We start from the raw sequence: 25,319 nt of genomic DNA, 5'->3' as shown, positions 1-25,319 counted from the left end.
CAGCTTATTAGAATGCGCCGAGACCGAGCTAAGTATAGGCAGAATAACTTAACATAAATTACAAGCGAGATAACGGTCACGATAGCGATTAATTACGGATTAGCCTGACAGACAGGATAAGCTAGACGAATTTGATAGTCGCATTTTAGATTCGAAACGGCGAATATAATACGAGTTTATGGGCAGTCCTAATCGGCCGTACAAATGCGTTACATAAAATATCGGAAGGGGGGGGGGGCCGGGAGCAAGGTCCCATGATTACGATCGCACCGTCGATGCACATGCACAGGACACGCACTGACGCACGCGTGCGTGGAACGCACGGCGTTCCGAACGACCGCAATTAACCTTACGTAACTCGGCCTTTCCTGGTGGGTCCTCCTTACTCTTCGCGGCTGTCGAAGACAACCCGCGTACAATTCGTCGATGCATGGAAGCAGTTATACGCGTCGTTTAATTCTTTTTGCCTTTTCGCGCGCGCTGTATCCTGCCTAAATAATTAGTGCGTGAAGCAGGAATCAGTGAGGCGTTTTGTGACGAGTTTCAACTGCTGTTTTACTATGTCGATGTATCCGTCAAATTAGTATTTTCTAAAAATAGCCACGTGCTATTTTTTGCAGCGCGGATAAGTATTCCTCTTATCATCCTCATTATTGCGTATAATGTCAAATTGCCGATCATTTTCGCCTACGCGCGACGAGATCACACTTCGTGTAATGCGATGAGAGCAAAGATGTTGCGGAACGTTACGGCGCGCGAGAGCGCGATAATAACGCGCCGTAAAGAGAGGCGAAAGCGGCTTTAAAACTGCGTTCCGCGTAGCAAATATGTCGTACGTGGAACACTCGGCGTTCTTATCGGTCGGATTTACGATTTCGATTAGCACGAAGCCGTCGCGTCCGCCTTCCTGGTAGTGAGGAGACACTAAAAACAATTATCGCCGATGTATCGCACCTCGGGAAGAGCAAAAATTTCGCGAATTGAGTTACAGCCGCCTACGCGCGCGGAAGTGTTCGATTATCGCTGGTATCTAAGTGCCAAGTCAATACATCAGCGTGTAAGTTCACGCGAAACTTTACATTTTGTTCAGAAAACATGAAACGAAAATATTTTTCTATATCTTTATACGTATACGTAATACTAATTTTATTTTAATGTATTTTTTAAAAAGACATATGCTACTTACCTTTATCTTTACAAGATGACACATGGATGCATAGATAACACATAATTTTACGTTTGAAGTCTACGAAATTTAAGAAGCACGAAGAAGCTACCAAAATATTAAATATTCATATCGTGCGGATAAAATTTCAACGTGTCGATATTTACATAGTAAAATGTTGGTAGTTAACGCCGTGCAGTCGATCTCCGATCTGTTCCGTCTGTATTCCTGCGAGCCACCCAGGTGTGAACGTGCCCAGGAGCAAAAGGATCGCGGGGTAAATTACCGGCAATAATTTCCAGCTGATAAGAACGGCGCGCGTCTCTCTCTCTCTCTCTCGCGACTAGCGAGCCGTTTAATTCAGTTTAACCATTGGGCCGTATCCGCCTCTATCGCAGAATGGCATTCGATTAGGGTGAGGTATCGGTACGAGGAGGCATCGGTATGTATTGCAGTTATTTACGAAGCGTTCTGACAGTTTTCACCTACCTATCGTGAACCACAAATTCTCACATCCTACGCGAAGTCAAACAAAGTGGATTTTTTCGTCGACTGCGACTTCCGTGCACGCGATAAAGAATCGAACAAGAATCGGGAAAAAAATTCTATCGAGCTATACTGATACAATTTTTTATTTACCTTAACAAGTTTTAATTTGTTTCAAACGATCATCCGATATTTGAGTTTCATATCACTTTGCGCGATAAAATAAAATAAATAGAAAAAAAAAGAAAACAACACTCAGCGCAATTCTTTTTAAAATCACATAATACTTGTGATATTTTATTTCAACTAATTCGGTATCTAAATTAAATTGTCCAACAGCAATTTATATTGGTAAAGTAGAATTATGATTGATTTAGATATTAGAATTAACATTTTGATTTCTCTTGTATGTGAAGAAAAGTTTGTGACGTTAAGGAGTTAATTGTAAATTAATGCGGAAGTTATGCGCAGCTGTTATCTGAAGTCAAGCGCACTTAAGGTGCGACGAGCACCATCGTTCACCTGTGAAATCACCTGACGTATTGGCTGCCGGCAGCCGGCCACGATTAGACATCCGGTCATTTTCTAGTATTACGTGTGCGGGCAGGCGACTCGTGTTCTCATGCATGACTTTATTGTTAGCGGGTTCAACGATTGTAACGGCGGCGGTATTGTATTCTTCAGGCGAGTAGCGATGCAATCGAATCGTAATCTCGCGATCGCGTGCACGTAGATCTGTTGAGATATACGGCGAGCTACAAGCATATCAGGTAAAGTACAATACGCAGATTTAATTACGCCGATATGATTCATTTAACGCATTGCATAAGTTGCGCCAAGAACGCCAAGCCTCTGCTATTTTTCTTCCGTTTACTTGCAACTCTACGGTGCGACTCGTAGAGGGAACGGTTGACCCTGAACATTTTTATTATGATAAATGTTTTTTTCGAAGATACGTGTAGTTGCAAGTATTTTTACAATAACTGCAACTACTTGCAGTATTATAAAAAACACTGCAAACTACTTACAGTATTTTTTATAATGTTAGTGTAAAAATTTTTGAAAGTTTTGCGCGATAAGATAAATTGTTTTTTACGATATACGATCTACAAAGTTATCTCGGGAGTGATGAATCGTAGTCTGAGCCGCGATAAATGGATTGTCGGGATTTTTTTTCAATAATTGCAAGAGTTCAACGCAACCGATTACGAACATCGTTTTGCAACAATTATGAAACTCGATAGAATCGTATTACGTTAATAGATAAGATCGCACTACCTTCGCGGCTCGACATTTTTTGCAGGTGAATAGATACGCCACGATAAATTATATACGGTAGTCGAAAGTGAGTACAAAATGTAATGTTAATTATTATTAGCAAGATCGGCGGAGCGTGAAACCATGCTCATATTTTAGCTTTACTATCGCACTCTTGTCTCAATACCATTAGCGTAATTCTTGAACAGAAATATCAATCCACCACAACTGAGCGAAATGAGAGAAATTATTCCGCCAGATTGCACTTTATAATGTCCCACGCCCCTTATGTCACTTTATATCGCGAGAACTACGTAGTATACTCTATAATCTAACTTATTTACAGTGCTAGCTAGTAATTTATGAATTCTTGTAGAAACTTTTGTACACGGGGTTAACTCACAAAATGATTTATATTGGCTTAATTCTGCATATGTGTTACGTCATGTTCTTTATTATAATTGATATTATTTGGAACACACTCAGCTCATTGTTCAGCAGATTGTTCATTGCAATTTATCGAAAATTTAATTATTTAATCTTTTTATAAATTTTATGTTATTTAAATCCTAATGTTCGAAACTCAACGATTAATATTGTATAATTTGCGCAAAAGCACACATATAACGCACATATAAAGTTCAAAAATCAGTGTGATCGAATCGTCTGTTGCTTCTCAATGTTTAGGCGTTGCGGAAAATGATTTTCGTCTACGTAGAACGAATCGTTGCGCGATACAATCTTGAGCGGCAGAGAAGTGGATACAAAGTGCGGCGGTGCTGATTTCCAGATTAGCTTCCCTCACGTGCCGTCGGGGCGGTTAATCTGCGCAAAATATAATTAGCCTCAGTGACTAACGCTAGTGCGGCCGCTAAATTTAGTCAAATGCAATCATAACAGCGCAGGTGGTCATTTTACCCTTTTCAAGTGTTTGACAAGCCGAGATTATACGGACCGCGCGACGCGGCGGCCGCGGTGAGTCACGGCGGGGCTAATTATAATGCCTTTGCCAGAATACACCCATTGGTCCTCTTTTGCCTTTTCACCCTTTTCTCGTTCTCGATTAAGCACCGTCCTCGGCATGCGTTATGATTTCTTTATTGCGTTGCCATTCTTATTCAATCGTTCCTAATTCAATTTTATATGATATCTATTTGGCTTCCAAATTTTTTGCTTATTGGATTAATCAATCTACGATAAATTGCCGAAATTGATTTACATTAAATTTTATTTTATTAAATATTTTAGTATTTATATTTTTATCGTTTAATATGTATCTGTGTTGTTAGAACATTTGATAAATAAATGCTATTTTATTCTTTATTGTTACCAACTTGTATTCATTTTTCACGTTGCAGATGTCCGAGAAAATGCGTGTAAGATCATCGAGGTGACCGCGAGAGCATGGAGACGATGCAAGAAGGTGGTGGTCGCCTGCAAAATGGCTCGATCATCACGAAAACGCCGAATCGTTTGAAATTCATGGAGAGTAATGAGAGTGACAAAGTGACAAACGAAAGGACAGCAGAGATGGATCCGTACAAGGAACTGGAACTCTATCTCGCCAAAGTTAACGTGAGTCTATCTTGAATTTTTATTTTTACATTATCATTCGATAAAAATTGTACGGTCAATTTTAAGAAGTCGAGGAACTTTGCGATTATTAAACGCATGAAAGAAATTATTTAAAGAGAAATAAAAATGTAAGCCGCAATATTATCACATAATTTATTCGATTCTTCAAATTAAATTACTTTTGTATCATTTTCGTATTGATAAAATATGATTATTTATTTTTTACGACAAATGTGGATGTTAATTAAACTTTTAAATTTTGTTAGAATGAACATTTTATTCAATAGATAATTGTTAGAAGAATTTTTGTATATATTTTTAGAGCTTTATAATGTAATTTTCTAGTCTGGTATTCTTATTTCATAATTAAATTCTATGATAAATCGTATACAATCTGACGTAAAATTAAAAAATTAAGGAATTAATTGTATTTATAAATCTTTCATCGCCTACAGATGCGATTAATCATCGTGTACATTTCATTTGAATCAAAAGTTCCGCCCTTTCTACTTTTATCCCGTGCGATTCGACACGCTATTTTGTTTCGCTATTAAAAGCGTCTTTATACGAATCGTGAAAGGTTTCAACGTTTGAATTAATCGTGTTTATACGATTGGATCTTTGAGCGTGGAGGAAGAAGATCGATGCTGATTTAAGAAGGTCGAGTGAAAAATTAACGCCCACTTTCTCTTTACGATAATCGATTCTGATTCCGTGAAACCAACTCAGTTCCTCGACTTCTTTAGGCCGAAACGGAAGAATCGAGCGGTGAAAGGAATCATGCCGCAAGCTTCGCCCATAATATTTCTCATTATCGAATGGAGATCACCGTATCACGTAAGAACGGATGATTTCTCTTACTTGACGAGGCCGAGGCTCTGACGAGCGGGATGACTCCGTCCCGATCAATTCTTTCTGTCTTTCAATGAAACAAGTTATTTGATTCGATTTAAATCACGTGTGCTTTGTTCAACTTACACACAACACGGAAGATCATCTTGAAATCTCACAATCCGTTACATCTTTCTCGATGAATTATGATGACATTGTTCACCTAGCAGAATCGTTTATCGATCATTTCGTCGTGACGAAACGTGATGTAACAAATTGAACGCGACGTCAATCGTGAAATTCCAAAAACGCTCGACAGCGTTTGTTTTTCCGTGTTCTCTTCCGTGTTCGATGTTTGTACATATGTTTTAGAAGCTTTACCTAACTAAACGATATCAATGGTAGCCGAGAATACGAACCGGTTCTTGTTTGTGAATTCGCGTAAGGTGCGTTTGGATACAGGTGCCATTATTACGTGTTCATGTGACTGGTTTAAATATTTTAATACTTGTGATAGATACACTTGCAAAATCTAAGCTAGAAAATATCAACAGTATTCTAATAATATTTACTACACCGATAATATAATAATACATTATTATCCGTGTTATTTAAAACAAGACAATAAATATGTTGACATTAGATATGCCAATAATTCTGACTATAAAATCCTTGTAATTTTTTTTTGTATTCTATGTTTATATTTTTGAAATAAACATATGTAATTGTAATACCGCATTGGATTATAAAAATTTGATTGAGATAGTATGAGACTTAAATTGAAAAATCAAATTGCAATATAACCGTTAGTAGTTTTTTTTTTTGCCAACATAATTTACTTGTCTGCTACCGTTTTATATTCTAATAAAAATCATCCTTATCATTCGTACATTAAATTGATACATTAATTTGATATATCGAGTACATGTTAGCAATTTAATTCGAGATATCGCGGTTTGTAAAACTCACGAATGCGTTAGATAGATACTTTTGCGTTTTTGTTCATATCGCGAACTCGATTATCAGCTGTTGCCGCAGATTATGCTCGGCGTACGCCTGCGACGCGTTTGCTCGTTTTGATCGGACTTGCGTGCATGCGTCGGTTCCGCGTCGTCCTTCGGCGCGTACCGGTGCATCGCGAGTGCATCGGTGCATGTCGATGCGGCGCAAGCAAACAAGAAGAGTCCCGCGGGAAGAGCGAGGGAGGTGGCGGCCGATGGCGATGGCTCATCGTTAAAACTAGTTGGCGCGGAAGTCGCTTCTCAGCCTCCTACTATTTCTCAGATAGTGCCTGCGAGTGCTGCTACCGGTCGGCACGGTGCACTTTAACGTGGTCTTTACGTGAAACTTATAGCCTCGATGTAATCGGGACCCAATATCGTTTGCTGATGAAGGATTGGCCACTTATCGACTAACGAGAGATCTGAGCTTCAAACCTTTCATAGATTCATCTGTGTATATCGTTTTTCCCTTATAAGCAACTGATAATAACGAAGTATGAAGTTTCACCGATCGATTCGTCTTCCATTCGATTTAAATTATATTGCAATTTGCTTTCTGATTTGATTGATGCAATTTAATTCTCATACTATCTTAATCAAATTTTTATAATCTAATGCGATATTAAAATTACATATATTTATTTAAAAAATGTGAAGATGAAATACCAAAATGCTACTCAAAAATTTCCGGAATGTATTTGTAAGAAAATAAACTCATTCAGTAGACTCTAAGCTTTTCTATCTTTTTCAAAGTAGTTTTCTTGAGAACAAATGTCGCAATCTCAATGTATTTGTGCAGGAATTGAAAAGAGTCTTGGAAATTTTTATGCGTCAACACGTTAAGCATCGTTTGCGAAAATACGGTCAGCATCTCATCAACTGTATCAAATCTTTGCCTTTTTAGCTTTTTGATCAAAAAACATGACGGTCGTTTTTTATTCACCTCGTCTGACTTAACCCCCCCCCCCTCGCGATTTTTATCTCTTCTTGAGGATGAAAATCAAGTTGAAGGGACGAAGATTTGATGCCGTTGAGAAGATCCAGGTCGAATCGCAGGCGGCACTCAACATGCTGACACAGTAGGACTTCCAAGACTCTTTTCAATCTTGACAGAAACATTATATGCGCTTCAAGGGTACCGCTTCGAAGGAGATAAAGCAGACTAAGGAGATTTTGTATAAATCTATTTTTTGATAAATATATTCCGGAATTTTTAGATAGAATTTTATACATAAAATTATTGGGTTTGGATTAAATATTACTTTCATATATTTTCTAAACATGTCTTTTTTTTGTTGTCATTAATTTATTATTATTGAAGCCGTTTTTTAATCTCGCATAGAAATCAACGATGCAATTAATATTGCGTTTTGTAGTGTACGCATTCTATGTCGAGCGTAGCGTTTCGCGTTTTTTTTCGCGGCGTCGAGCGAGGGAGCATGATGCCCGGCGCTCTCCCAAGCCGAAAGGCAGATGACACAAACGGATACTCTTCTACCACTCGTTTTTTTTTTTTTTTTCGTGCTCGCTCTCTGTGTGCACACTTTTTTGCGTCTTTCCCTGACCGTGTGAACTGGGAGGCGTTTGTTAACTAAGCGAATAGAAGAAGTCACGCGTCACACACTCATGATCACTCGATTCCGTCTGCGATCTTTGACCTCCTCGGATGGGCGTGCGTCTGTTTTCGGAGCATCGTGAAGTCTGGGTCGTTTTAATACGCTCGGACATCCGCGAAAGAATGTAGACCGTGATCCTATTGAAGGTTAAATTCGGAGGAACCACTTGAATAATAATAACTGAATTTCGCATGGTCACATGGCAACCGCTTTGAATACTTGAATCGGCATCTTTTGTTGCAACGAACAAGAAATTCCGTGCAAATAATGATGACAGCGTGGATATAATATTTAATAAGGAGTAATAGATATATAAATAGTAATTTCATAATACGGTAGAACGATAAATAATGGTTATCACCCGGCGATAACGCTTCTGACTTTACTCTAGGATCGTTAGGTTATATCGGCGATTATCGTATAAATCATCGCGGAATCATTAAGCTTATCTAGCCAGTCTATTAATTGCGATTCAGTTCTACGATTTGTAGAGAAGGAAGGAGTTAGATGATCGATGAACTAAGCGGATGTGCAAAATATCGTCGGTTAGCAGCTTACCACGCACTGGGTCAAGCTTGCAGCTTCTCAAGGTTTAGGTTAAACAGGATCGCTGTCCTTCTCTCGCTTTCTCCTTCGCGTGTCGGCGAGAGAAACGGCGCGACTGATCCAATCGAAGTATACCAGCCACCAGACCGATCGAGGAAACTTGTTTTGCGTCTCAAGTCCACAAATGTGCGCCAAATTTAGCGTCGCGGTCCAGCCAAGCCGTCGTCGTGTTTACGGCAATATCGGCGCGCGCGGATCGGCATATGATCTTCCGTATATCCGGTTTCGCTGCACGTGAAATCCTCAGAACACGCGCCATCCCCGTTAAAAAACAAACGTGTTTCTAAATATCATAAATAATTTTTTAACTCGTGCGAGGAATTATAAGGTCAAGACTGAATATTTAAATTTATGATTACTGCGATCATTTATATTCAATTAACTTGTAGAATTTTTAAATCGTTGATTGCATATTTATATCAGTTTATAGATCTTCGTTCCTTTCATTATAGCATGAAATATGAGTGTCGTATGAAATCACGCAGGATCTCGAACGTAACAAAGCAAGAAAGATATGGAACCTTTCCCCTAGTCATTTATTTAAATCACCAAAGCGTTCGAACGGTCGCATTCTGAAAAGCCGTTTATTCGATGATATCATTGTGATGACGCGAACCTAAAATAGACGCTAGTAAGACTCGGTGCTTGAGTTGACCGGTATAGAAATCAAATGTAGATTTCGTGTATCGAACACCCACACATATTTCCGGCGCGTTTCTCGATCGTGGAGCGAGGAGTGAATCGTGAGATCACTTTCGACGACCCACTGACAGGAGGAATGCATTTGTAACAGCGTCTCGCTGTCGTCCTTAACCGCAAACATTTTCTTGCGTTATGCAGTCGTTAAGTAATAATCGCGCGAGTCCGCAGAGATCGAGGCCTCGGCGGTAATCGATTGCGCGATGAGCTTGCCGCAGACGTGATAGAAGACCACTGTTCTCGCGAAGCGCGTCTTTGATGCTAATTACTCTGTGCTCTTTTACGAGAGTTGTCGACATCCAGTTATTGAATCGGTTTAATTGCCGATATATTTAATCATTTTGAAGTTAATAAACCACGGCGTTCGTTATCAAATTTTGTTATTTTAAAAAGACTCGCAAAATATTCTTTGCACTTGAAATAATTTTTGCTTTTGTTTCAAAGTTATAATTTAGTGGGTTATGTTCGATCGCACGTCGAACGTCCAGCAATAGAATCGTTTTAGAACCGTCACCGTGAAAAATCGTTCTCGTCCGCGTGACGGTGCTAAAACATAACGATTCGCGGTCGGTTTCTCGTTCGTTCGCAAGGCGACGGTCATAACTGTTTAAAACGGCAGTTTAATGCAAATACATTTCGCACATGTGCGATGGAACGCATTCGGTACACCGATGCCACGGTCTGTCTAAGGTTGCGGATAATAATCAGAACGGAACGCAGCGACCTCAAGCGTAAACGCAAGCGCCCCGACCGGGCGCACGCGGCAGCGTTTCTATCTGCATAACTATCTCCCGATCTCGAACGTAACACGTACGGGCTCGCGAGGCGACGCGTTTGAACGCGGAATAAATTCGCTGCGACGGACGTTTGCGATGCCGATTGAAGCTTCGGAGTGCGCGTGTACGACTTCAGGTTTCCAAGTTTATGCTTCTAAAAGCTGCGATACATTTTTAATGACAGCCATGTAACATTTATTCGGCAATGAAATTTAGAATTACAGAGACGTTTATATTTATCGGTCTAATGTATCGTGTGCTTTGCATAATATTACTATTAATATTTGAGAGAAAAAGATCTTAATGCAATTTTTATAAATTGATACATACATATATGTACAGACCGTAGAATTGGTGGTTATTCTTGACAAGACTTAATGTGAAATCGGATGTTCCTAATGATAATAAAATATACAAGTTAACGAGTTTTGTACGGAGCGCAATAAAAATTTCTTCAATCTCCGAAATTCGTCCGTGCATTAATCCTTATATAACGCTTCTATACATTCTAAAAGTTTCTTCTCGAAAGTCGTGGCCGGAGATTATCGGCAATAAATTCGCAAATAGGTTACGCTTTGCATACGAAATTGTGTATTTGCGACGGCAAACCGGCGCGTCGCGGACGCGAGAAGCTTATTCGTATTAAATTACCGACAAACATGCGCGATTCACGTGCGAGAACATACGCTGAAGTCAGCGTTGTACTGATATCCCAGTCAGTCGCAAAATTTCTCACAACAGACAAATGTTAACGCTACGAATAAATTCACGCCTACGCGTCATGAATTTTTCTACCAATCTGGTCCTTTCAGATCTTGTATCTCTCGCTGTAAGTAACTCATTTTATTGCGTTCTCGTTTGCATTATTAATTTGGAATTTTCCATTTCGCGTCGCGTTATCTGACTTTGTAAATGCATTCGCTTAAATTTGCAATCGTGCTTGATATTCCGTACTGATTATTCATTTAATAGGCTGATTGTCCGGTTCGTTAAAAGTAATTCTCCGAATCTTGGTCACGGCGTATCTATAATAGAAATAAAAACGATAAATCGTTCCCGGAATCTGTTAGAGATAGTCTGCACCGCGACTCTTGGAAAAATACACGGTTTTACATAAACTGCGCGAAGCCGGTTTATTTCACACCGAGCAACGCTTCGGCGAAGACTGCTCTTACCTTTGCGCGAAAGATCGATGGTAGATCCATATAAATTTTCGAGGAAGCTCTGGCAGAGTCATGGATAAAGGATGGCTTCCCACGGCCAATCGCGCGGGCCTCTTCCACTTGATGCGCTACGTATCGATGCATCGGCGCATAAATCGTGCGTCAGAGTGAATCGCGATAACAATCTCCGGATGCAAAATGGGCAAAGTCAGGCTCGGAAAGCCGCGTCTGTCCGCGACGACAGGGAAACAGAGTGGGCAGGGAACGCTGGAATACGGAATAACATCCGGCTGGAATATCTCGAGGCTTCCCGATATCGTCAGGCCCCGGCATTCTCTCTGGTAGCTCGGGGGCCTTTCTCGCCCTTTCCGCGCTCTTTCTTCTCACTTTGTGAAGTAAGACTCGTTGCCGTCTTCGTTACTATTTGTCAGTTATGCTAATCACGTCAAATACTATCAGTCTTCTGAAAAATTCAGTATAAAAAATTTTCAATTTTATTTTATATTAAACGCGGTGATTAAAGGAAATATTCTAAATATTCCAAAGTATTAATGTAAAGTGTATAAATGTTATTATGTTTACAGCTTATAAAGTATACTTTATATAAACAAGAAATGACAAACAAATCATTGTATAAAAATTCTTATACAACTAACATCTGAATTGCAATTGAGTTATAAAACCTTGTTTTTTGTCACAAGAATTCCAAAAGAATGTAGTAAATTAAGGATGATCGCACCTGTGCCCGACAGAGTCTTGATAGTTTGGCATTATTTGCATACGAACTTGAATGTTATGTTGGAATCTCAAGGCTGCCCGTCCTTTCCTTCGAAGATTGCAATCTCTGTGCACGCGCTGCGTTGATCGCGAGTCGACGCTAGAAAAGCTCTCGGTTCGCGAATGATTCGACTCGGGCCGCTCGAATCACGAATGGAATATTTTTTCTCTGAAAGCAAATGCAGCTGACTCACACGCGACAAACTTGAATAGCTGATGTTCAGCCGATTAATTGTCTGTATTGCAACAACGATGCACACATTATTATTGCTGTGTAACATCCGCCATGTGACACCTGCTGTGTGGGTGATGTCGCGTGCTACAAAGCGATTGCGGAAGTGAAAATCGAATTACGAAAGCGCTGCGATGGGGAGGACAATAACATAGAAATTGAGGTTGCATCAGCTGTCACTCAATAAATTACTTGTACAAATTTTGCTAGAAACGATTTACATATATGTGGGCCAATATTTCACATATAAAATAATTTTGAAATATGATTAATATTTAATTACGATTGAAGAAAAAAATATTTGAAATGCGAAAGTTTATTAGGTTTTTATAGGCATTTTGTAAATAATTTCTTATGCGTGTTGTACACCAATATTTTTAGCTGGAATGAGTATAAATTTCATCAATAATTTTACTTCACATATTACTTGCTTATCAAAATTAACGAGCAACTTACGAACAAGGTTCTCGGGAATACGAATATTGAAAGAAATTCAGATGTGATGTTGTTTTGATCCTTAATGACGTTGCGAGCCTTAATTTGACGGCCGTCACTCGATAGGAGAGGCTGACCCGAGCGGATAGTACGCATTAATACGCGGCGCGCAACGCCCGCAGTATCGCCGCAATTAAATTGTTCGGGTTTTCCTAAAAGACGGTCTTTATCCGGAAAGAATCTTCCAATTAGGATAACGAACGGTCGAGAGGATCGGTGAACTTATCGTGCCCATGACCGAGAATTAGCTCTTTAATAGACGATCGTAATAATCGTGCGCCTCGGCCCCGGTGCGTGATTACCAATTATCATACAATCGTTAAAACGGTACCGACATGGCTCGCGGCCAATTCAGATTTCATTGCTCGAAAGTAAACGCGGCCTTGCTCGCTCGCGTGCGTATGGGAAAAGTGGCCGCCTGATTGCGTCGTGAGAATATAGCGGGCAAGTTTGCATGCGTTTGTACATTGGTCACACGCGATTAGCCCTTAAATACCACGCGAATTTTTTATTGAATGTAATGAAATTCTCTCTCCGGCAGAAGAGGTTAAATATGTCCATCAATATTACTTTCTATAAATGTTGACCCAACTGTATTTGCGATTAATCTTGTTTGATACACGCGGTTTGAGTCATTAAAGCAATGTAAGCAATAGATATCTTCATTAAAGCAGTATAAGCAATCGATGTCTTCTATAGCGCAGAGATATGAGGAAATTAAACTCTTTTATCATTATTAGCGGCTGGCGTATTGGTGAACACGGATTAAAAACTGGTTATGTCATAATCGTGCTTTACGGAATAATTAATGAGCTATTTATATTATAGGCGTAGGAATATAAAAGCATTGTTAAAAATCATGCTGAGTACATTAAGCAAATTATATACTTAATTATTAAAAATAACTGCACGAAAAATGATAATTTCGAAACACTTGAGAGAAAGGTCTGTGATATTATCGCATGCAGGAATCGTGATCCGATTTCGAAATAGCAATTGTCGATCCGATTTTTTTCCTTAACCTTGTTAGAAATGTGGAATTCTCGCGCGTACGTCGACCGCGCGCGCGCGCGCGTTCCCTCGAATTCCTCAATGACTTCTTTGTACTAGCCTTGGTTACTTTCACTTTTCATCTCCCGGCCATGTGACCAGGTACTGTCATTCCCCGCGAAATGCATACACGCAGCTGTACTCCCTCGCTCCCGCGCGCTCGCACCGTGCGCGCACGTGGGGAACAAGCTATGCGCGTGTGTGGGTGGAAGTGTAGGACTGCCGTACATCCGGTTGGGCGTGTCGGATGGGCGCTCGAAAACGGTTGCGTTCGTACCTCGTTAACGCGAATCGGATGCAGTTCCTGCCGCACGATCGTAGAATACAACTACCATCCGCTAACGTTGAATGCAGTTCATTAGATTCGTTGAAAGTATTCCACTTGATGTCCCCGACTTGGATATCGGAGAACATAAAGAAATCGTTAGTTTGAATTTTTTAAATGTTTTTGAAAAGGATTGTGAACATAAATAATTTAGTTATATGCTATCTTAAATGGATTTAATTACAATTTTGATAAAAAAAACGATATATAATTAGGAAAGAATTTCAGGAAGGATCGTATGTAAAACCAGTTCTTTTAAACGCTATAAATTATACTTTTGCAAGGTTTTGTAGTTGAAAAGTGAAACTCTGCGCTTTTGCTTCATTTAGTGATGCAGCAACGGCTCCGTTTGTTCGAACGAGTCCGCGCTGAAAAGGTTAATAACCAGGCGGGGTCATCGGGTCGCATGAATGTTTTTTCTTCCGCCGGCGGGCCCCGCGTCGCTCCTCGCGCATTATCAATTTGCAATGCTGATAAGATGGAAATGCCCGAGCGGATTTGTAAGTCGAGTCGCGACGTAATCGGCTTCACCGCCGCGAACGATGAAAGCGATCCTGTCGGTGCTGACGAATGAGCGATTGCGAGCGTTTTTACGTTCCGTCGCGATCATCGTGCATCTACCATAGCATTTTCTTGCACTTTATCAGTAATAATAAGATTCTGTGGAATAATTTTGTACGCACAACGCCCGACTATGACGATGAAAACAATTTTCATTAATTTATACTTGTCATTATGTTACAGTAGATGATATGATAATAGTAAGCAGATATGATAATAATATATAAATGAATAAGATAATTTTTAATGCCAATGACCGCATACGATGAGAAGCGTAAATGTATGAATTGCAAAATTGCGCACAATGACTGTTACTTGGAAAACCATGTGCACAACAGCTGCTTCCTTCCTCATTTTGCTTCGTTCAGTTCTTTTTCGTATGAGATGACAATCGAGGAGACGCTTACACCCGGTTTCCATTTCATCCTCTCGCTGTTTGGAAAGGGCGCGTTCCTGCGTTCAATACACTTGAAACAAAATTATACCTATTCCGAGAATGTCTGATGTGGATTAGAAATAATTAAGAGTTTATTATATATAAAATTTCTCTCGTGAAAGTTACGCGTATAAAAATTTACATACAAAACTCTAAATTTCCTTTTCAAAGTTGTGCCGACATTCTTCTTTAATAAACACCCTAAAATTCTACTAAATAAATTCGCGAAACTGACGGTAATTCGTGGAACTTGCGTGTCGATCTTCCTAACTTCTCCTCCGGGATATTCCAGATATCCAGCCGTCACTTTTTCTCGGTGTGAACGACCTCGCGAGCCCAGTGCCGTCGAAATTAATTTGCCTTTCTCCCTTGCCGGCCGCGTGCAACCCTCGCCTTCTCTTTTTCTAGCCAGCTGCGATGCGAACCGATCACAACTGCGGCGGCAGGCAGATGGGAGCAAACGTGTGGTTAACTCGAAATTACATCCATTTAGCGGCATCATCGCATTTTGTTGCCGCTTTGTGCCGCCAATTTGTTGCCAGCGACGCGATCGCGGCCGGACGCGCCGCTGGTTCCGACACTTCATTTATTTGCGCATCGCGCTTGTCACCGCGAGAGGGGAGGGGGCTCGCAAGTGGTGGGTGGGAACGCTGATAACGAGCCCTCATGCTTGCTCGTGCATACTGATACTTTTCGACAATGGAATTATACCGTTATTAGACGAACTGCTTCAGAATATTATTTTTTCTTAAACAAAAGTAGCATTGGTTTCTCATCAATCACAGCTTTTTACAAACAATTGTTTTCAGAATTGTGTAAGAATGTTTTCGGAGAAATTTTTATTACGGAACTATAAAGTTCTACTTAAATATTGATACTGAAATTTCTTGAAACTTTTATCATTTTGTTCGACATGTTTTCTGTTTTTCACATTTACGAGCAGGCATCTGGAATATGTAGTACCGTTTCCGCGAATATACCGCCGCAAATTGGCACGCGGGAATGGCGCGCCGCGTAGAAAGATAGACCTTGCTAGTGAAGAGGAACAAGAAGCGGTGTGCACAACGGACAGGCGCGAGTAACACAGATTAGCCGTGTGCCGGGGAAACGTAATGTAACGGTATGAAATGAGAGGCTGGCGTGGCTGTAGCGATGACATAACATCGTCGGCACCGCCACCTTATAATCGTGTATGTGCTTTAGGCTTTTCTCGTAGTGCCTTTGTGAAATACAACGAGAAGAAAATGTTGTGTGCGGCTAATGAACAGCCGCGCGAGTTCATGCGAATATGTATTTTTTTCACGAGATTATTTATTAATCTTTTCCATGCGATGCGACATGAACGTTTTCGTCCGATTAAACAAGAAAACAATCTAGCTTACAGTAAGCGCGCACTCTTGGCACGAAGTATTTTTGTACTTTGTATTCAGTCAGTGATAGAATGCGTAATGCGAAGATAATTCACACCGAGGATAAGAATTACGTCAATGCGCGAACGTGTTTGCGCAGCAAACGATAAAAGTCCTCTTGTATTTTTTTTTTAATTCTAATCACACCTATAGCTCCATCGACGTGATATAATTATTGGCGTGGTTTTACTATAGAAAATTTCTTACATATTCAAAGTTTTGCCGAAGAGTTAGCTGTTCCGCGTAGCGACGTAGAATTTAGATTTTTATTAATAATTCTCAGTGTCAAATCCAAATTTTGCATTAGTTTATTAAAAGCATCTGCTATTAAAGCATATCAATTAATTTGAAATACTTGATATCGTAGATAATTTACATCGAGTTGATAAATCCACTAACCTAGAGAAGGAAACTGCAGTGATGCACATTTGCGTTTCACGTCACGTGTATCGAGTTTCCAACGATCCGACGATAATCGAGGTGTATCCATTTACGTGATTTAGCCGATCGTGTTCACTCGCTAAGTGGCATAACTTGCCAAGATTCTGTCACTTATAAATCTTGCCAAGTGCCGGACGTTTGCGCGCATATTATTTCGGTCCTACTTGAATCATTTTCTCATCAAATACTCTATAAATCAGTAAAAAGTCGTCAACTTTTATTATATTTCAAGAAAAAATATTTCCGAAAAAAGAGGAAATTGTTTCAAAATTTTATAAAACAATTTGTTATTAATAGCATTAGCGAGAGAATTTTATATAATTTACGTATAATAAGATCACGTTGATAGAAATATTACGTTCGGAAAGAGAACGAAGAGAATCGGTGCGGCACTAAGGCGTTGCATTGTCACGCCGTTTCCGACTATCGCGGCCGCAATTTTTCCTCGATAACGCGAAGCCAAGAATCTCGCGCTACCCACCTGTTTGCCTATCGAAACCCCATTGGTCTACTTCGACGCATCATGTACTGCACGCGTGCGTGGTCGATAGATACACTCGGCCAGCGTGCAATACGCGCCTACAATGCAGTTTCGATCGCGCGTTGCGACTGCACGGTTGCGCTATCGCTGAGTAGGGCTTTTATCGCTTGGTTCAACGGGTAAATAATGACGCCCGTGTGCTTCACGATTTATGGCGAATCAAACAAACGTTATATAAAGGAAGAGGCGATGCATTTGTATGCAGAATTCCGTATGCACAATGATTATTCTCAATAGCTTTGCGTCTGTTTTAAATATGTGATTATTGCTTTGATATATATTTATTTATACCGAAGAACTTGAATATCTTTACAAAAATGAAACGACATTTTAGCTATATCGAGCTTTCTAAATACCTCTAGAGATATATTGATTTTAGCGTTATATAAAGTTACATATTTTATATTTGTAACACTGTTTCCGTTATTATTATTGTACCTAAAGTTATATACAAAATGTTAACGTTAGATATTGCTTCCGCAGTCCGAAATTATGCAACGCAGACCGTGCGTAACTTTCGCGGATCAGTCGCGCGAGGGCTCGCATATTTTATTAAGATGTAAGCCCGCGTCAGGTTTGAAGTCACGCTTTAATATCGTTACTTAAGTGCCCGGTGCGTGTCGAGGAGTCACGTCGCTGTTTTTGTTACGATGTTAATCGGGCCGTAACACTTTAGAAGTGACGTAACCAACCTTCATTCGCGCGATCATACGGTCAGTACTCTCGCGCGTCAGGTTAGTGGGCGAAAAAGTTGAACAGCCGGGGTTCTCGCACGGAGCGATCGTATTTTCGTTTCATTAAAATGCACATCCGCCCGGGCATATCGGCAGTCCGGCGCGCTTATTATTTATCAAGGATCTCTGGCGCCGGTATCTCGGTGGGATAAAGCCGCGCCATCTGCTAATTATTTCACGGCGAAATTGTTTGCCCCGAGTCAACACGAGAAAATAAGAATCGTCTCTCACACCTCTGGCTCGTTAATTAATAACATGAGTCGCAGGATCTATTTAGCGGCCGACGATCGATACATTTCAGTTAGGCGAGAACTCTGCTCGTCTCCGTCGACAAAGGCGTTGCATGGACACGCGCGAACTTTAGAGCAGAATTCGATAAGAGGACACGTTCTCATGTTCGACATGTTTCTCTTGGCATCGTGGTAGATAGAGCACACACGTCGATTTATTCTCACGAGGTGAAAAATAATTAGATGCGAGTCGATAAATGTTGGAAAGATAGTGAGATTTATCGCATTGAAAAGCATTTAGAATTCAATTCTGTTGAGAATGTAGTATCGTACAGTTTTGCAGAATATTTTAGTTTCTTAGGAGCATGGCAAGAACATTATTTGCACAATATTTTCTTATGCAAAGTAGTTTATTTTCCATGCAATTATCATAACTTAAGATAATTTTTGCATAATTTTTGTTTACTATCTTCACAAAGAATTTTATTTACGCATTTCAATATAAGAAGCGATATTTGCAATGTTATTAACGGAGCGTCATATAATTGCAACAAGGCTCAAGGTCGGCGGTTTCACCGCAGTGACGCGCTTTTCAGATAGGTCAATATTTGCATTAGTTAGCACGTACGACCGACATTCACGTAACATATTAAGTCGAAAAACAGCTGTCGTAGGCAAGACCTGTGTCGCAGTTAATTTTAGTCGATTGCAACTGCGGGGCAGCCTCTTAGGGTCGGCCACGTGGCTTAACGTGAAGGTTATTTACTGGCATTTCTCATTAAAAGCGATCGCGCACAGACGGCAATGTCTCCGGGCATCCTCGTAACTCGTATCTAACCCGTAACTTTCCTTCCTTGTTCCGCGATAAATAATTCCTCGCTTCGGTCGCGCCTTTGCCATGTGTCCAAGAGTGTGTCCCGATACTGAAAGCGAAAGAGAGAGAAACAAAAGCTCGAGGAGAAATGCGGTTGGGAGATAAAAGAGGTGGCTGGGGATAGAGATATTGGGTAGAAAGGAACGCAGGACCACAGGAAATGCTGCAAAGAAATTGAGAACGAAAGTAAATAGGCCGAGATATGAAGGGAGGGGAAAGAAAGATAACGGAAAAAGCAATCAAGTGAGCAAAATTGAGAAATAAATTAAAGATCACAGATAGAAGGGGAAAAAATATATTCCGTGTCATTTTATTATCTTATGAAAGAAAGCAATCAGAGGGAAAATGATAAGTAAATAACGATGGAAATAAGCAGGAAGCAAGAAGCGCGATATCGAGGATGTGTCATATCGTTTTATCGCGCCTCTTTTACGAGAAGCGAAGCGGAAGACTTAGAGATCGCGAAACGGGATGAGGGAGGAAATAGGAGCAGAGGAGGAGGCTGAGCGGCCGTATACGTACGTACACACGCGCGGTATCACTCTATCACCGCTCTGCCTTCCTCGCGGGATAACCAGGCGAGGCGATGTGATCGGATTATGGCTCGCGGACACGCTTAACGCCCGGCGAAAATTTATGCCGGCACCGCGCCGTATCGGTACGGCATTTGCAAATAATTATGCGGGTCACTCTCGAGATTATGTAAGCGGAGCGCTCTCTCGTTCTCGCTCCTGCGGCTTGGTTTCCCATAGTTGCCGAGAGAGAAAAGTCCTCGCGGACGACAGCGTTAAATTCTCGCCGGACCGTACATGGACCGTAAAAGAAAAAGATGGTTGCGATTTGCGTGCTTTCCAGGATATCGCGCCGGCCTTTCCCTATAAGTATACGAAGGATTAAACGGTTTTATGCGTAAAATATATAGTATGTATAGAATAATTTACGATTCACACCGTAGTGCGAATACGCAGTTATATGGCGGCAATTATGAGACTTGAGTGCTTTGGATAATTATGAATAATAAATTTTAGAAGGACATTGTTAATAAAATTTATATAATAAATATAAATAAATATCGGGGATTTCAATCGACATTTATGATTCATTATCAAATGAAATAATATACACATTAATTATACATGTGAGAAAAAACTGATTAGATACAAGTATTATAAAATATTCTAAGCGCTACTTCAAGGAGATAAAATTCTTAGTTTAATAATCAATAAATTTGATTATTTTTTTGAAAAAATATCTGCGGAAAATAGAAAATATTTGAGATAAACGCTCTTCGCGCTTATCATGATTGAGTATTATTGAATTTAGTAGCTGAATCGTATACATAAATCGCGTACTTTCGCTGGAGAAATTCGTGGAGAATCTTTGATGTGACGTACATTGAGTCACCGGTGGGTACCTTATGCCGCGATAAAGTGTCGCAATACATCAGCGTGCAACAAGTTATCGTCGAACGAGCGGTATTTCAGCCGACGGTAATTACTCGCGGACCCGGGCATCGTTACCGCTGGGATAGCAATTAGCTCCACGCGCATGAGCGATTTCTAATTGGTAGTCCATTAAGCGCGATAGATTATTATTTCTCTTCCTATTTTATCGAAATCGCGATACACGACCAGTTTACTCCCGGTTGATATGGATCGAGTGCTGCAGAACGGTTAATTACTTATTAATTGGCCAAACAAAATGTCGTCGCCTTTGCAGTATTCACTTCAGTGAACAAGAATTTTTTCAAAATAATGATATTAATGCAGTATTAATTAAAAATAATACTAATTAAGTTTTAACCGACGGATTATTACGTTCAAATCCCCATTGCCTAGCTGCCGTGATTGGAAATCGTTGTACGTTTTGTAATTAGATGTACCGATTGCGGCGCGACGCGATGTGTATCGAGCGTAGCTTCAGTTTATCGCAGCGTTCGCGTCAATGCCGATCAAAGATTCGTAATTAACGATTACCGTTAAGTCTCTGGTCCGATAAACGGGAGAGGATGAGATCGACCACGAGCGATCAGGAATTGGCCACGATACCGGAGGATCAAGGAAGTAGAGGATGCTCCGGGTTAACGAATAGCAGCCTTTCAGCGTTAAAAAGGACGACCCGAGCGGCGCGTTATTTTCTTAGAAAATAACGTTCTTGTGCATCTTAAGTCGTAGACTACAAAAGTATTGTTGGTGAGCGGTGCACAGAGTTTCCCACGATGCAAAATTATGCCGCCTAATAAAATTATATTGCAACATACACGCGATGCGTAATAGCTTGTATGAGGGGATAATCTTGCTCTCTTGATAGCGTCTTTATTACCTTTTATGTTAAATTTATAGTATATACCTCATTTTAAAGAGAGAATGAGAACTTTAACTGCGTTATTGAGTAACTCGAAATGGAAAATACTCTGTAATGCGATAAAGCATATTTTACATTTAAGATCTCTTTTATTTTACTTCTCTTTAGTTTGGTGGTTTAATAACGTATTAAATCATGCGAGTAAAAATTAATGCCGCGACTCGGATATTCGAATCGGGTGATTCAATTTTATTCTTCGAATATTTCTTCAATCATAGCTACGTTGCCGGTTCAATAACGTTCAATTAACCATAAGAAGCCGCTGCAGCTGATTTGCCTACCGCAGACTCATTCGCATTTAATGAAATCGTTCTCCATCAAAGCCCGTTGCCGTCTCGCCATTATAATTCTATCTGGATGCAAGAGGGTTCCAAATCGCGCGCGTCAATCGACAGCGCATACGTACGTCGAAGTGAACGTCGCTACACGTTTCAAAAGTGCATTTCGCAATTGATATGCGCATAATCGTCGCGGTAGGAATGCGATTCAACAGGGACGAGGTGGACGCGAGCGCGATCAGAGATCGATTCGCGACCGCTATGCATCCACATGCGCGCGTGCATCGATCGATCGCCGCCGATCGAACGATCGATCGATCGGCGATGAGCAGCCGTTATACCTGCTAGCCGAGTTCCAATCGGTCAATTTGCGGCACGATTCGCACGTTACCGTGTTACGAAACGGGGAGGGGAGACACTTAGGGCAGTCGTTGCGTCGAGGCGAGCGAGAGAAAGATCGTTGCTCTCGCTCGCACGCTGCCTCGATGCGCCCACGGCTGTAACTCATCGCCGATCCCCGTAATCACGGACTGGGCACGGCCATTAGAATTATCGATAAGTATCGATACTCCTCGTTGCGCACGCCGCGCGAGCAAGTGGCTCCCGCGAGCACCACCTGCGAGCGGAAAGCGCGCGGCGATTGCGGTTGCACGGGAAAAAGAAGTCGCGCCGCTCGAGGAAACGACGCGGATTTGCGCGCGATAGCCACTGATTCACGCCAGCGATGCTGATTCACCGGCTCATTCCGTTTTCATTGGAAGCAAGTCGGCCGTGAAGTATACCGCGGCAAATTAACTTCTCGTGCACTCGTTTCACTTAGATAACTTCGTCCACTCGATAAAGTCGCTACTCGGCGATAGGAAAAAGAAATCATGGTAAACACGCAAATTACAGGATGCACTAATGCTTCCTATAAATTGGCACTCGTGACTTCACGGATGCTATTATTTCTCCAGTCGCGTGCTATAATTTTACACAACGTGCACGCATAAAGAACCCGCGAGGATTGATTTAAATGAATTAAGTAAGGTGTATGTGTGTGTGTGTGTGTGTGTGATAGCGGCATGTGAGATTTACAATGACATAAATGATAATGTCAGTTTCACGAATGTGTTTTTACCAGCTTTCTCTTCGCTGTGCGCAAACATATCTTTCGAATAGGAAACGAGCTTGGAAGAATATTTTTCAGTCTTTTGTCATTTTAAAATCTTGTGGTAAAAAATTGAGATGTTAGTTCGTAACTTCTTACATTATTCATTTCACTATTACGCAATAATTTAAATAGTTTTAAAAAAATCTTTGTAAGATTCATATTACATATGTTTTTGTAGCGGATTGCATAACGTTTTCTGGATTTTGTCGGTCTCGTAATTCCGTGAGGCTGATGTCTTCCCGTAGATAAAGGTTCGTGGGAAGCTGCTATTTACATCGATAGAGGCGTTCATAATCGGATCAGCGACAAAGCAGCTTTAGAGAAGTCGATGTGTACGATGCGGTCGCGTATACGTGCCTGCGCTTATCGCACGCACGTCTTGAAAAAGCGATGGGGTTTTCAAGGGAACGTATTACGTAACTAAATATGCAATTACACGGATAAACGAGTAGGCCACTACTCAGAAATTACGCGTCTACCTATCTGCGCAATTCCACTGTTTTTTACACCCGGTAATTATTGCGACTAACGGTGCGTCGTGGAAGCGCCATTTGCGTATGTCAGCGAAGCAGTACAGATGTCTATGACAATGCACAACCGGCGTGGATAAAGGCTGCGCGATTCGAGTTGCGCTTCACCGTGAAGTTAGCACAGCACCTTGCAATCGGTATTTAAAACCGGCAAGGAAGTAAGAATATATTAGAATTAAATTTCAGAAACTCTTGTATAACTCGGTTTATGAATTTTCAAAACTTTAAAAATAGAATATGTAATATCGAAGATAATACTTTACCGATAATACAAACTAGCGAATATATTTGGCTTTAATTGAGAAAAGAATACAAGTTTTCTCACACGATCTACTTGTTACTAAAACAAAATTCAGTTTAGTTAAAGAAAATATATTCAACATTTTTTTAGGATGTAATTTTTGATACGCGAATTTCTCATGATTTTTGACCGAACAGAAATACATAATTGTAAAGCTGTTTTCTTTTGTGAAAATGGAATTTTCCGATTACAAAAGAACGACGTTCACAGTGAAAAGTATGATTCATCGGTTCAAGTACGGCGGATTTGCGCGTACTTTTGCATACGCGCGTTTAAGATGGATAGTCGTTGGCAGACTCGAACTGCAAAGCCGGCAATTACGTCTATTAGCGTAATGCTGATTGTTTTGGTCGTACTCGCCCTTTTTCTGCGGCATTCCGCGCTTGACGCTCGTACTGTTCGTTTCGCCTGTGTAGAGAGCCGGTGCTGAGATACGTACCGATTAGTACTCACTTTGAGCGGTAATTATAGGCGCTTTTATTGAGAAAGGAATTCACTTACGGCACCGGCTGCATTCTATTCTTACAGTAGATTGTAACAACTGAGGATGTACGAGTCATTGGAAAGAAAGGATTGCCTTAAGTCCGCTCATCGTTCATCACTTCATCTTTTATTCGTAATGCTATTTAACAATATGCTGCTTCATCGCATTTCCATCTTCACCGATCAGATTACAATATTACTTATAATATGTTGAATTCTAATCGAACAAATATGTTCAATTAATTACATTTAATCAAATCATAACAATATTATAAAGTAAACTTTAATAATGATGTCTTAACACATCTTTTATTTATTTTTATACGTCATTTTAATTTATGTAATTAAGTTCTACATAATTTTCTATTTTTCCATTTGATTAATCAACACGTCCGAGTTTTTAATTCATCCAAGTGCTTTACTTCACACTCACCTGGCGCGTTGCATGAAGTTCGAGCGCGGTTTCCCGCGGAACGCTTCCCACAGAACGGCAAAGCATTGTTCGCGGAACGTGATTTATTCCGCGGGCCGAAAGGACGCTCGCGGAAAAAAACGCGGCTGCAGAGAGAAATGGTTTCTCAAAACGTCCCGAGGGTCGATGCGGACGGCTTGAGCGAGCAGTCACGCGCTCGCTCGCGAAACGCTGCACGTCGCGGGCCCATCGAGCCTGCGGGGCCCGCGTGAGGCCCGCCGCGGTACGGCTAATTACTATCTAATTGCGCGCATTACTGAATACAACAACAACGGGCCGTTAAAGGCGGCCGCGACGACGCCCGGTATAAATGAGCCCTGACGGGATATAAATTCAGGGTTAAATACTGCATACAAAACGTAGTAAAGCCCCGGTTTACGAGCATCCGACAAGATCTCCCGCGTATGTACCGTACAGGGCCGCATCCCTGTTCCGCGAACGTTTCTGCGAAACGTTTA

General features: G+C 40.8%; 1 protein-coding gene and 1 long non-coding RNA gene across 3 annotated transcripts in view; one reads left to right on the top strand and one right to left on the bottom strand.

The window, feature by feature from the left end:
• LOC105667781 (stAR-related lipid transfer protein 13) overlaps positions 1-25,319 on the top strand; it is a 215,328-nt gene that overhangs the window by 25,761 nt on the left and 164,248 nt on the right. For both annotated transcript variants that reach the window (XM_012359792.2, XM_012359791.2), the window contains one exon: positions 4,267-4,483. In XM_012359792.2, the coding sequence (XP_012215215.1) occupies positions 4,313-4,483 (171 nt within the window). In that variant the 5' untranslated portion in view covers positions 4,267-4,312. The remainder of the gene's footprint in view (positions 1-4,266; positions 4,484-25,319) is intronic.
• Positions 10,571-17,686, bottom strand: LOC105667787 (uncharacterized). Its single transcript, XR_001099989.2, has 5 exons — positions 17,260-17,686; positions 16,860-17,090; positions 11,915-12,121; positions 11,188-11,638; positions 10,571-11,037 (listed from the first exon to the last, which is right to left on the bottom strand). It is a non-coding gene; the product is annotated as an uncharacterized lncRNA (long non-coding RNA).

This window comes from Linepithema humile, chromosome 2, assembly GCF_040581485.1.
Source record: "Linepithema humile isolate Giens D197 chromosome 2, Lhum_UNIL_v1.0, whole genome shotgun sequence".
NCBI lineage: Eukaryota > Metazoa > Arthropoda > Insecta > Hymenoptera > Formicidae > Linepithema > Linepithema humile.
This window is presented reverse-complemented; position numbering and strand designations above follow the sequence as displayed.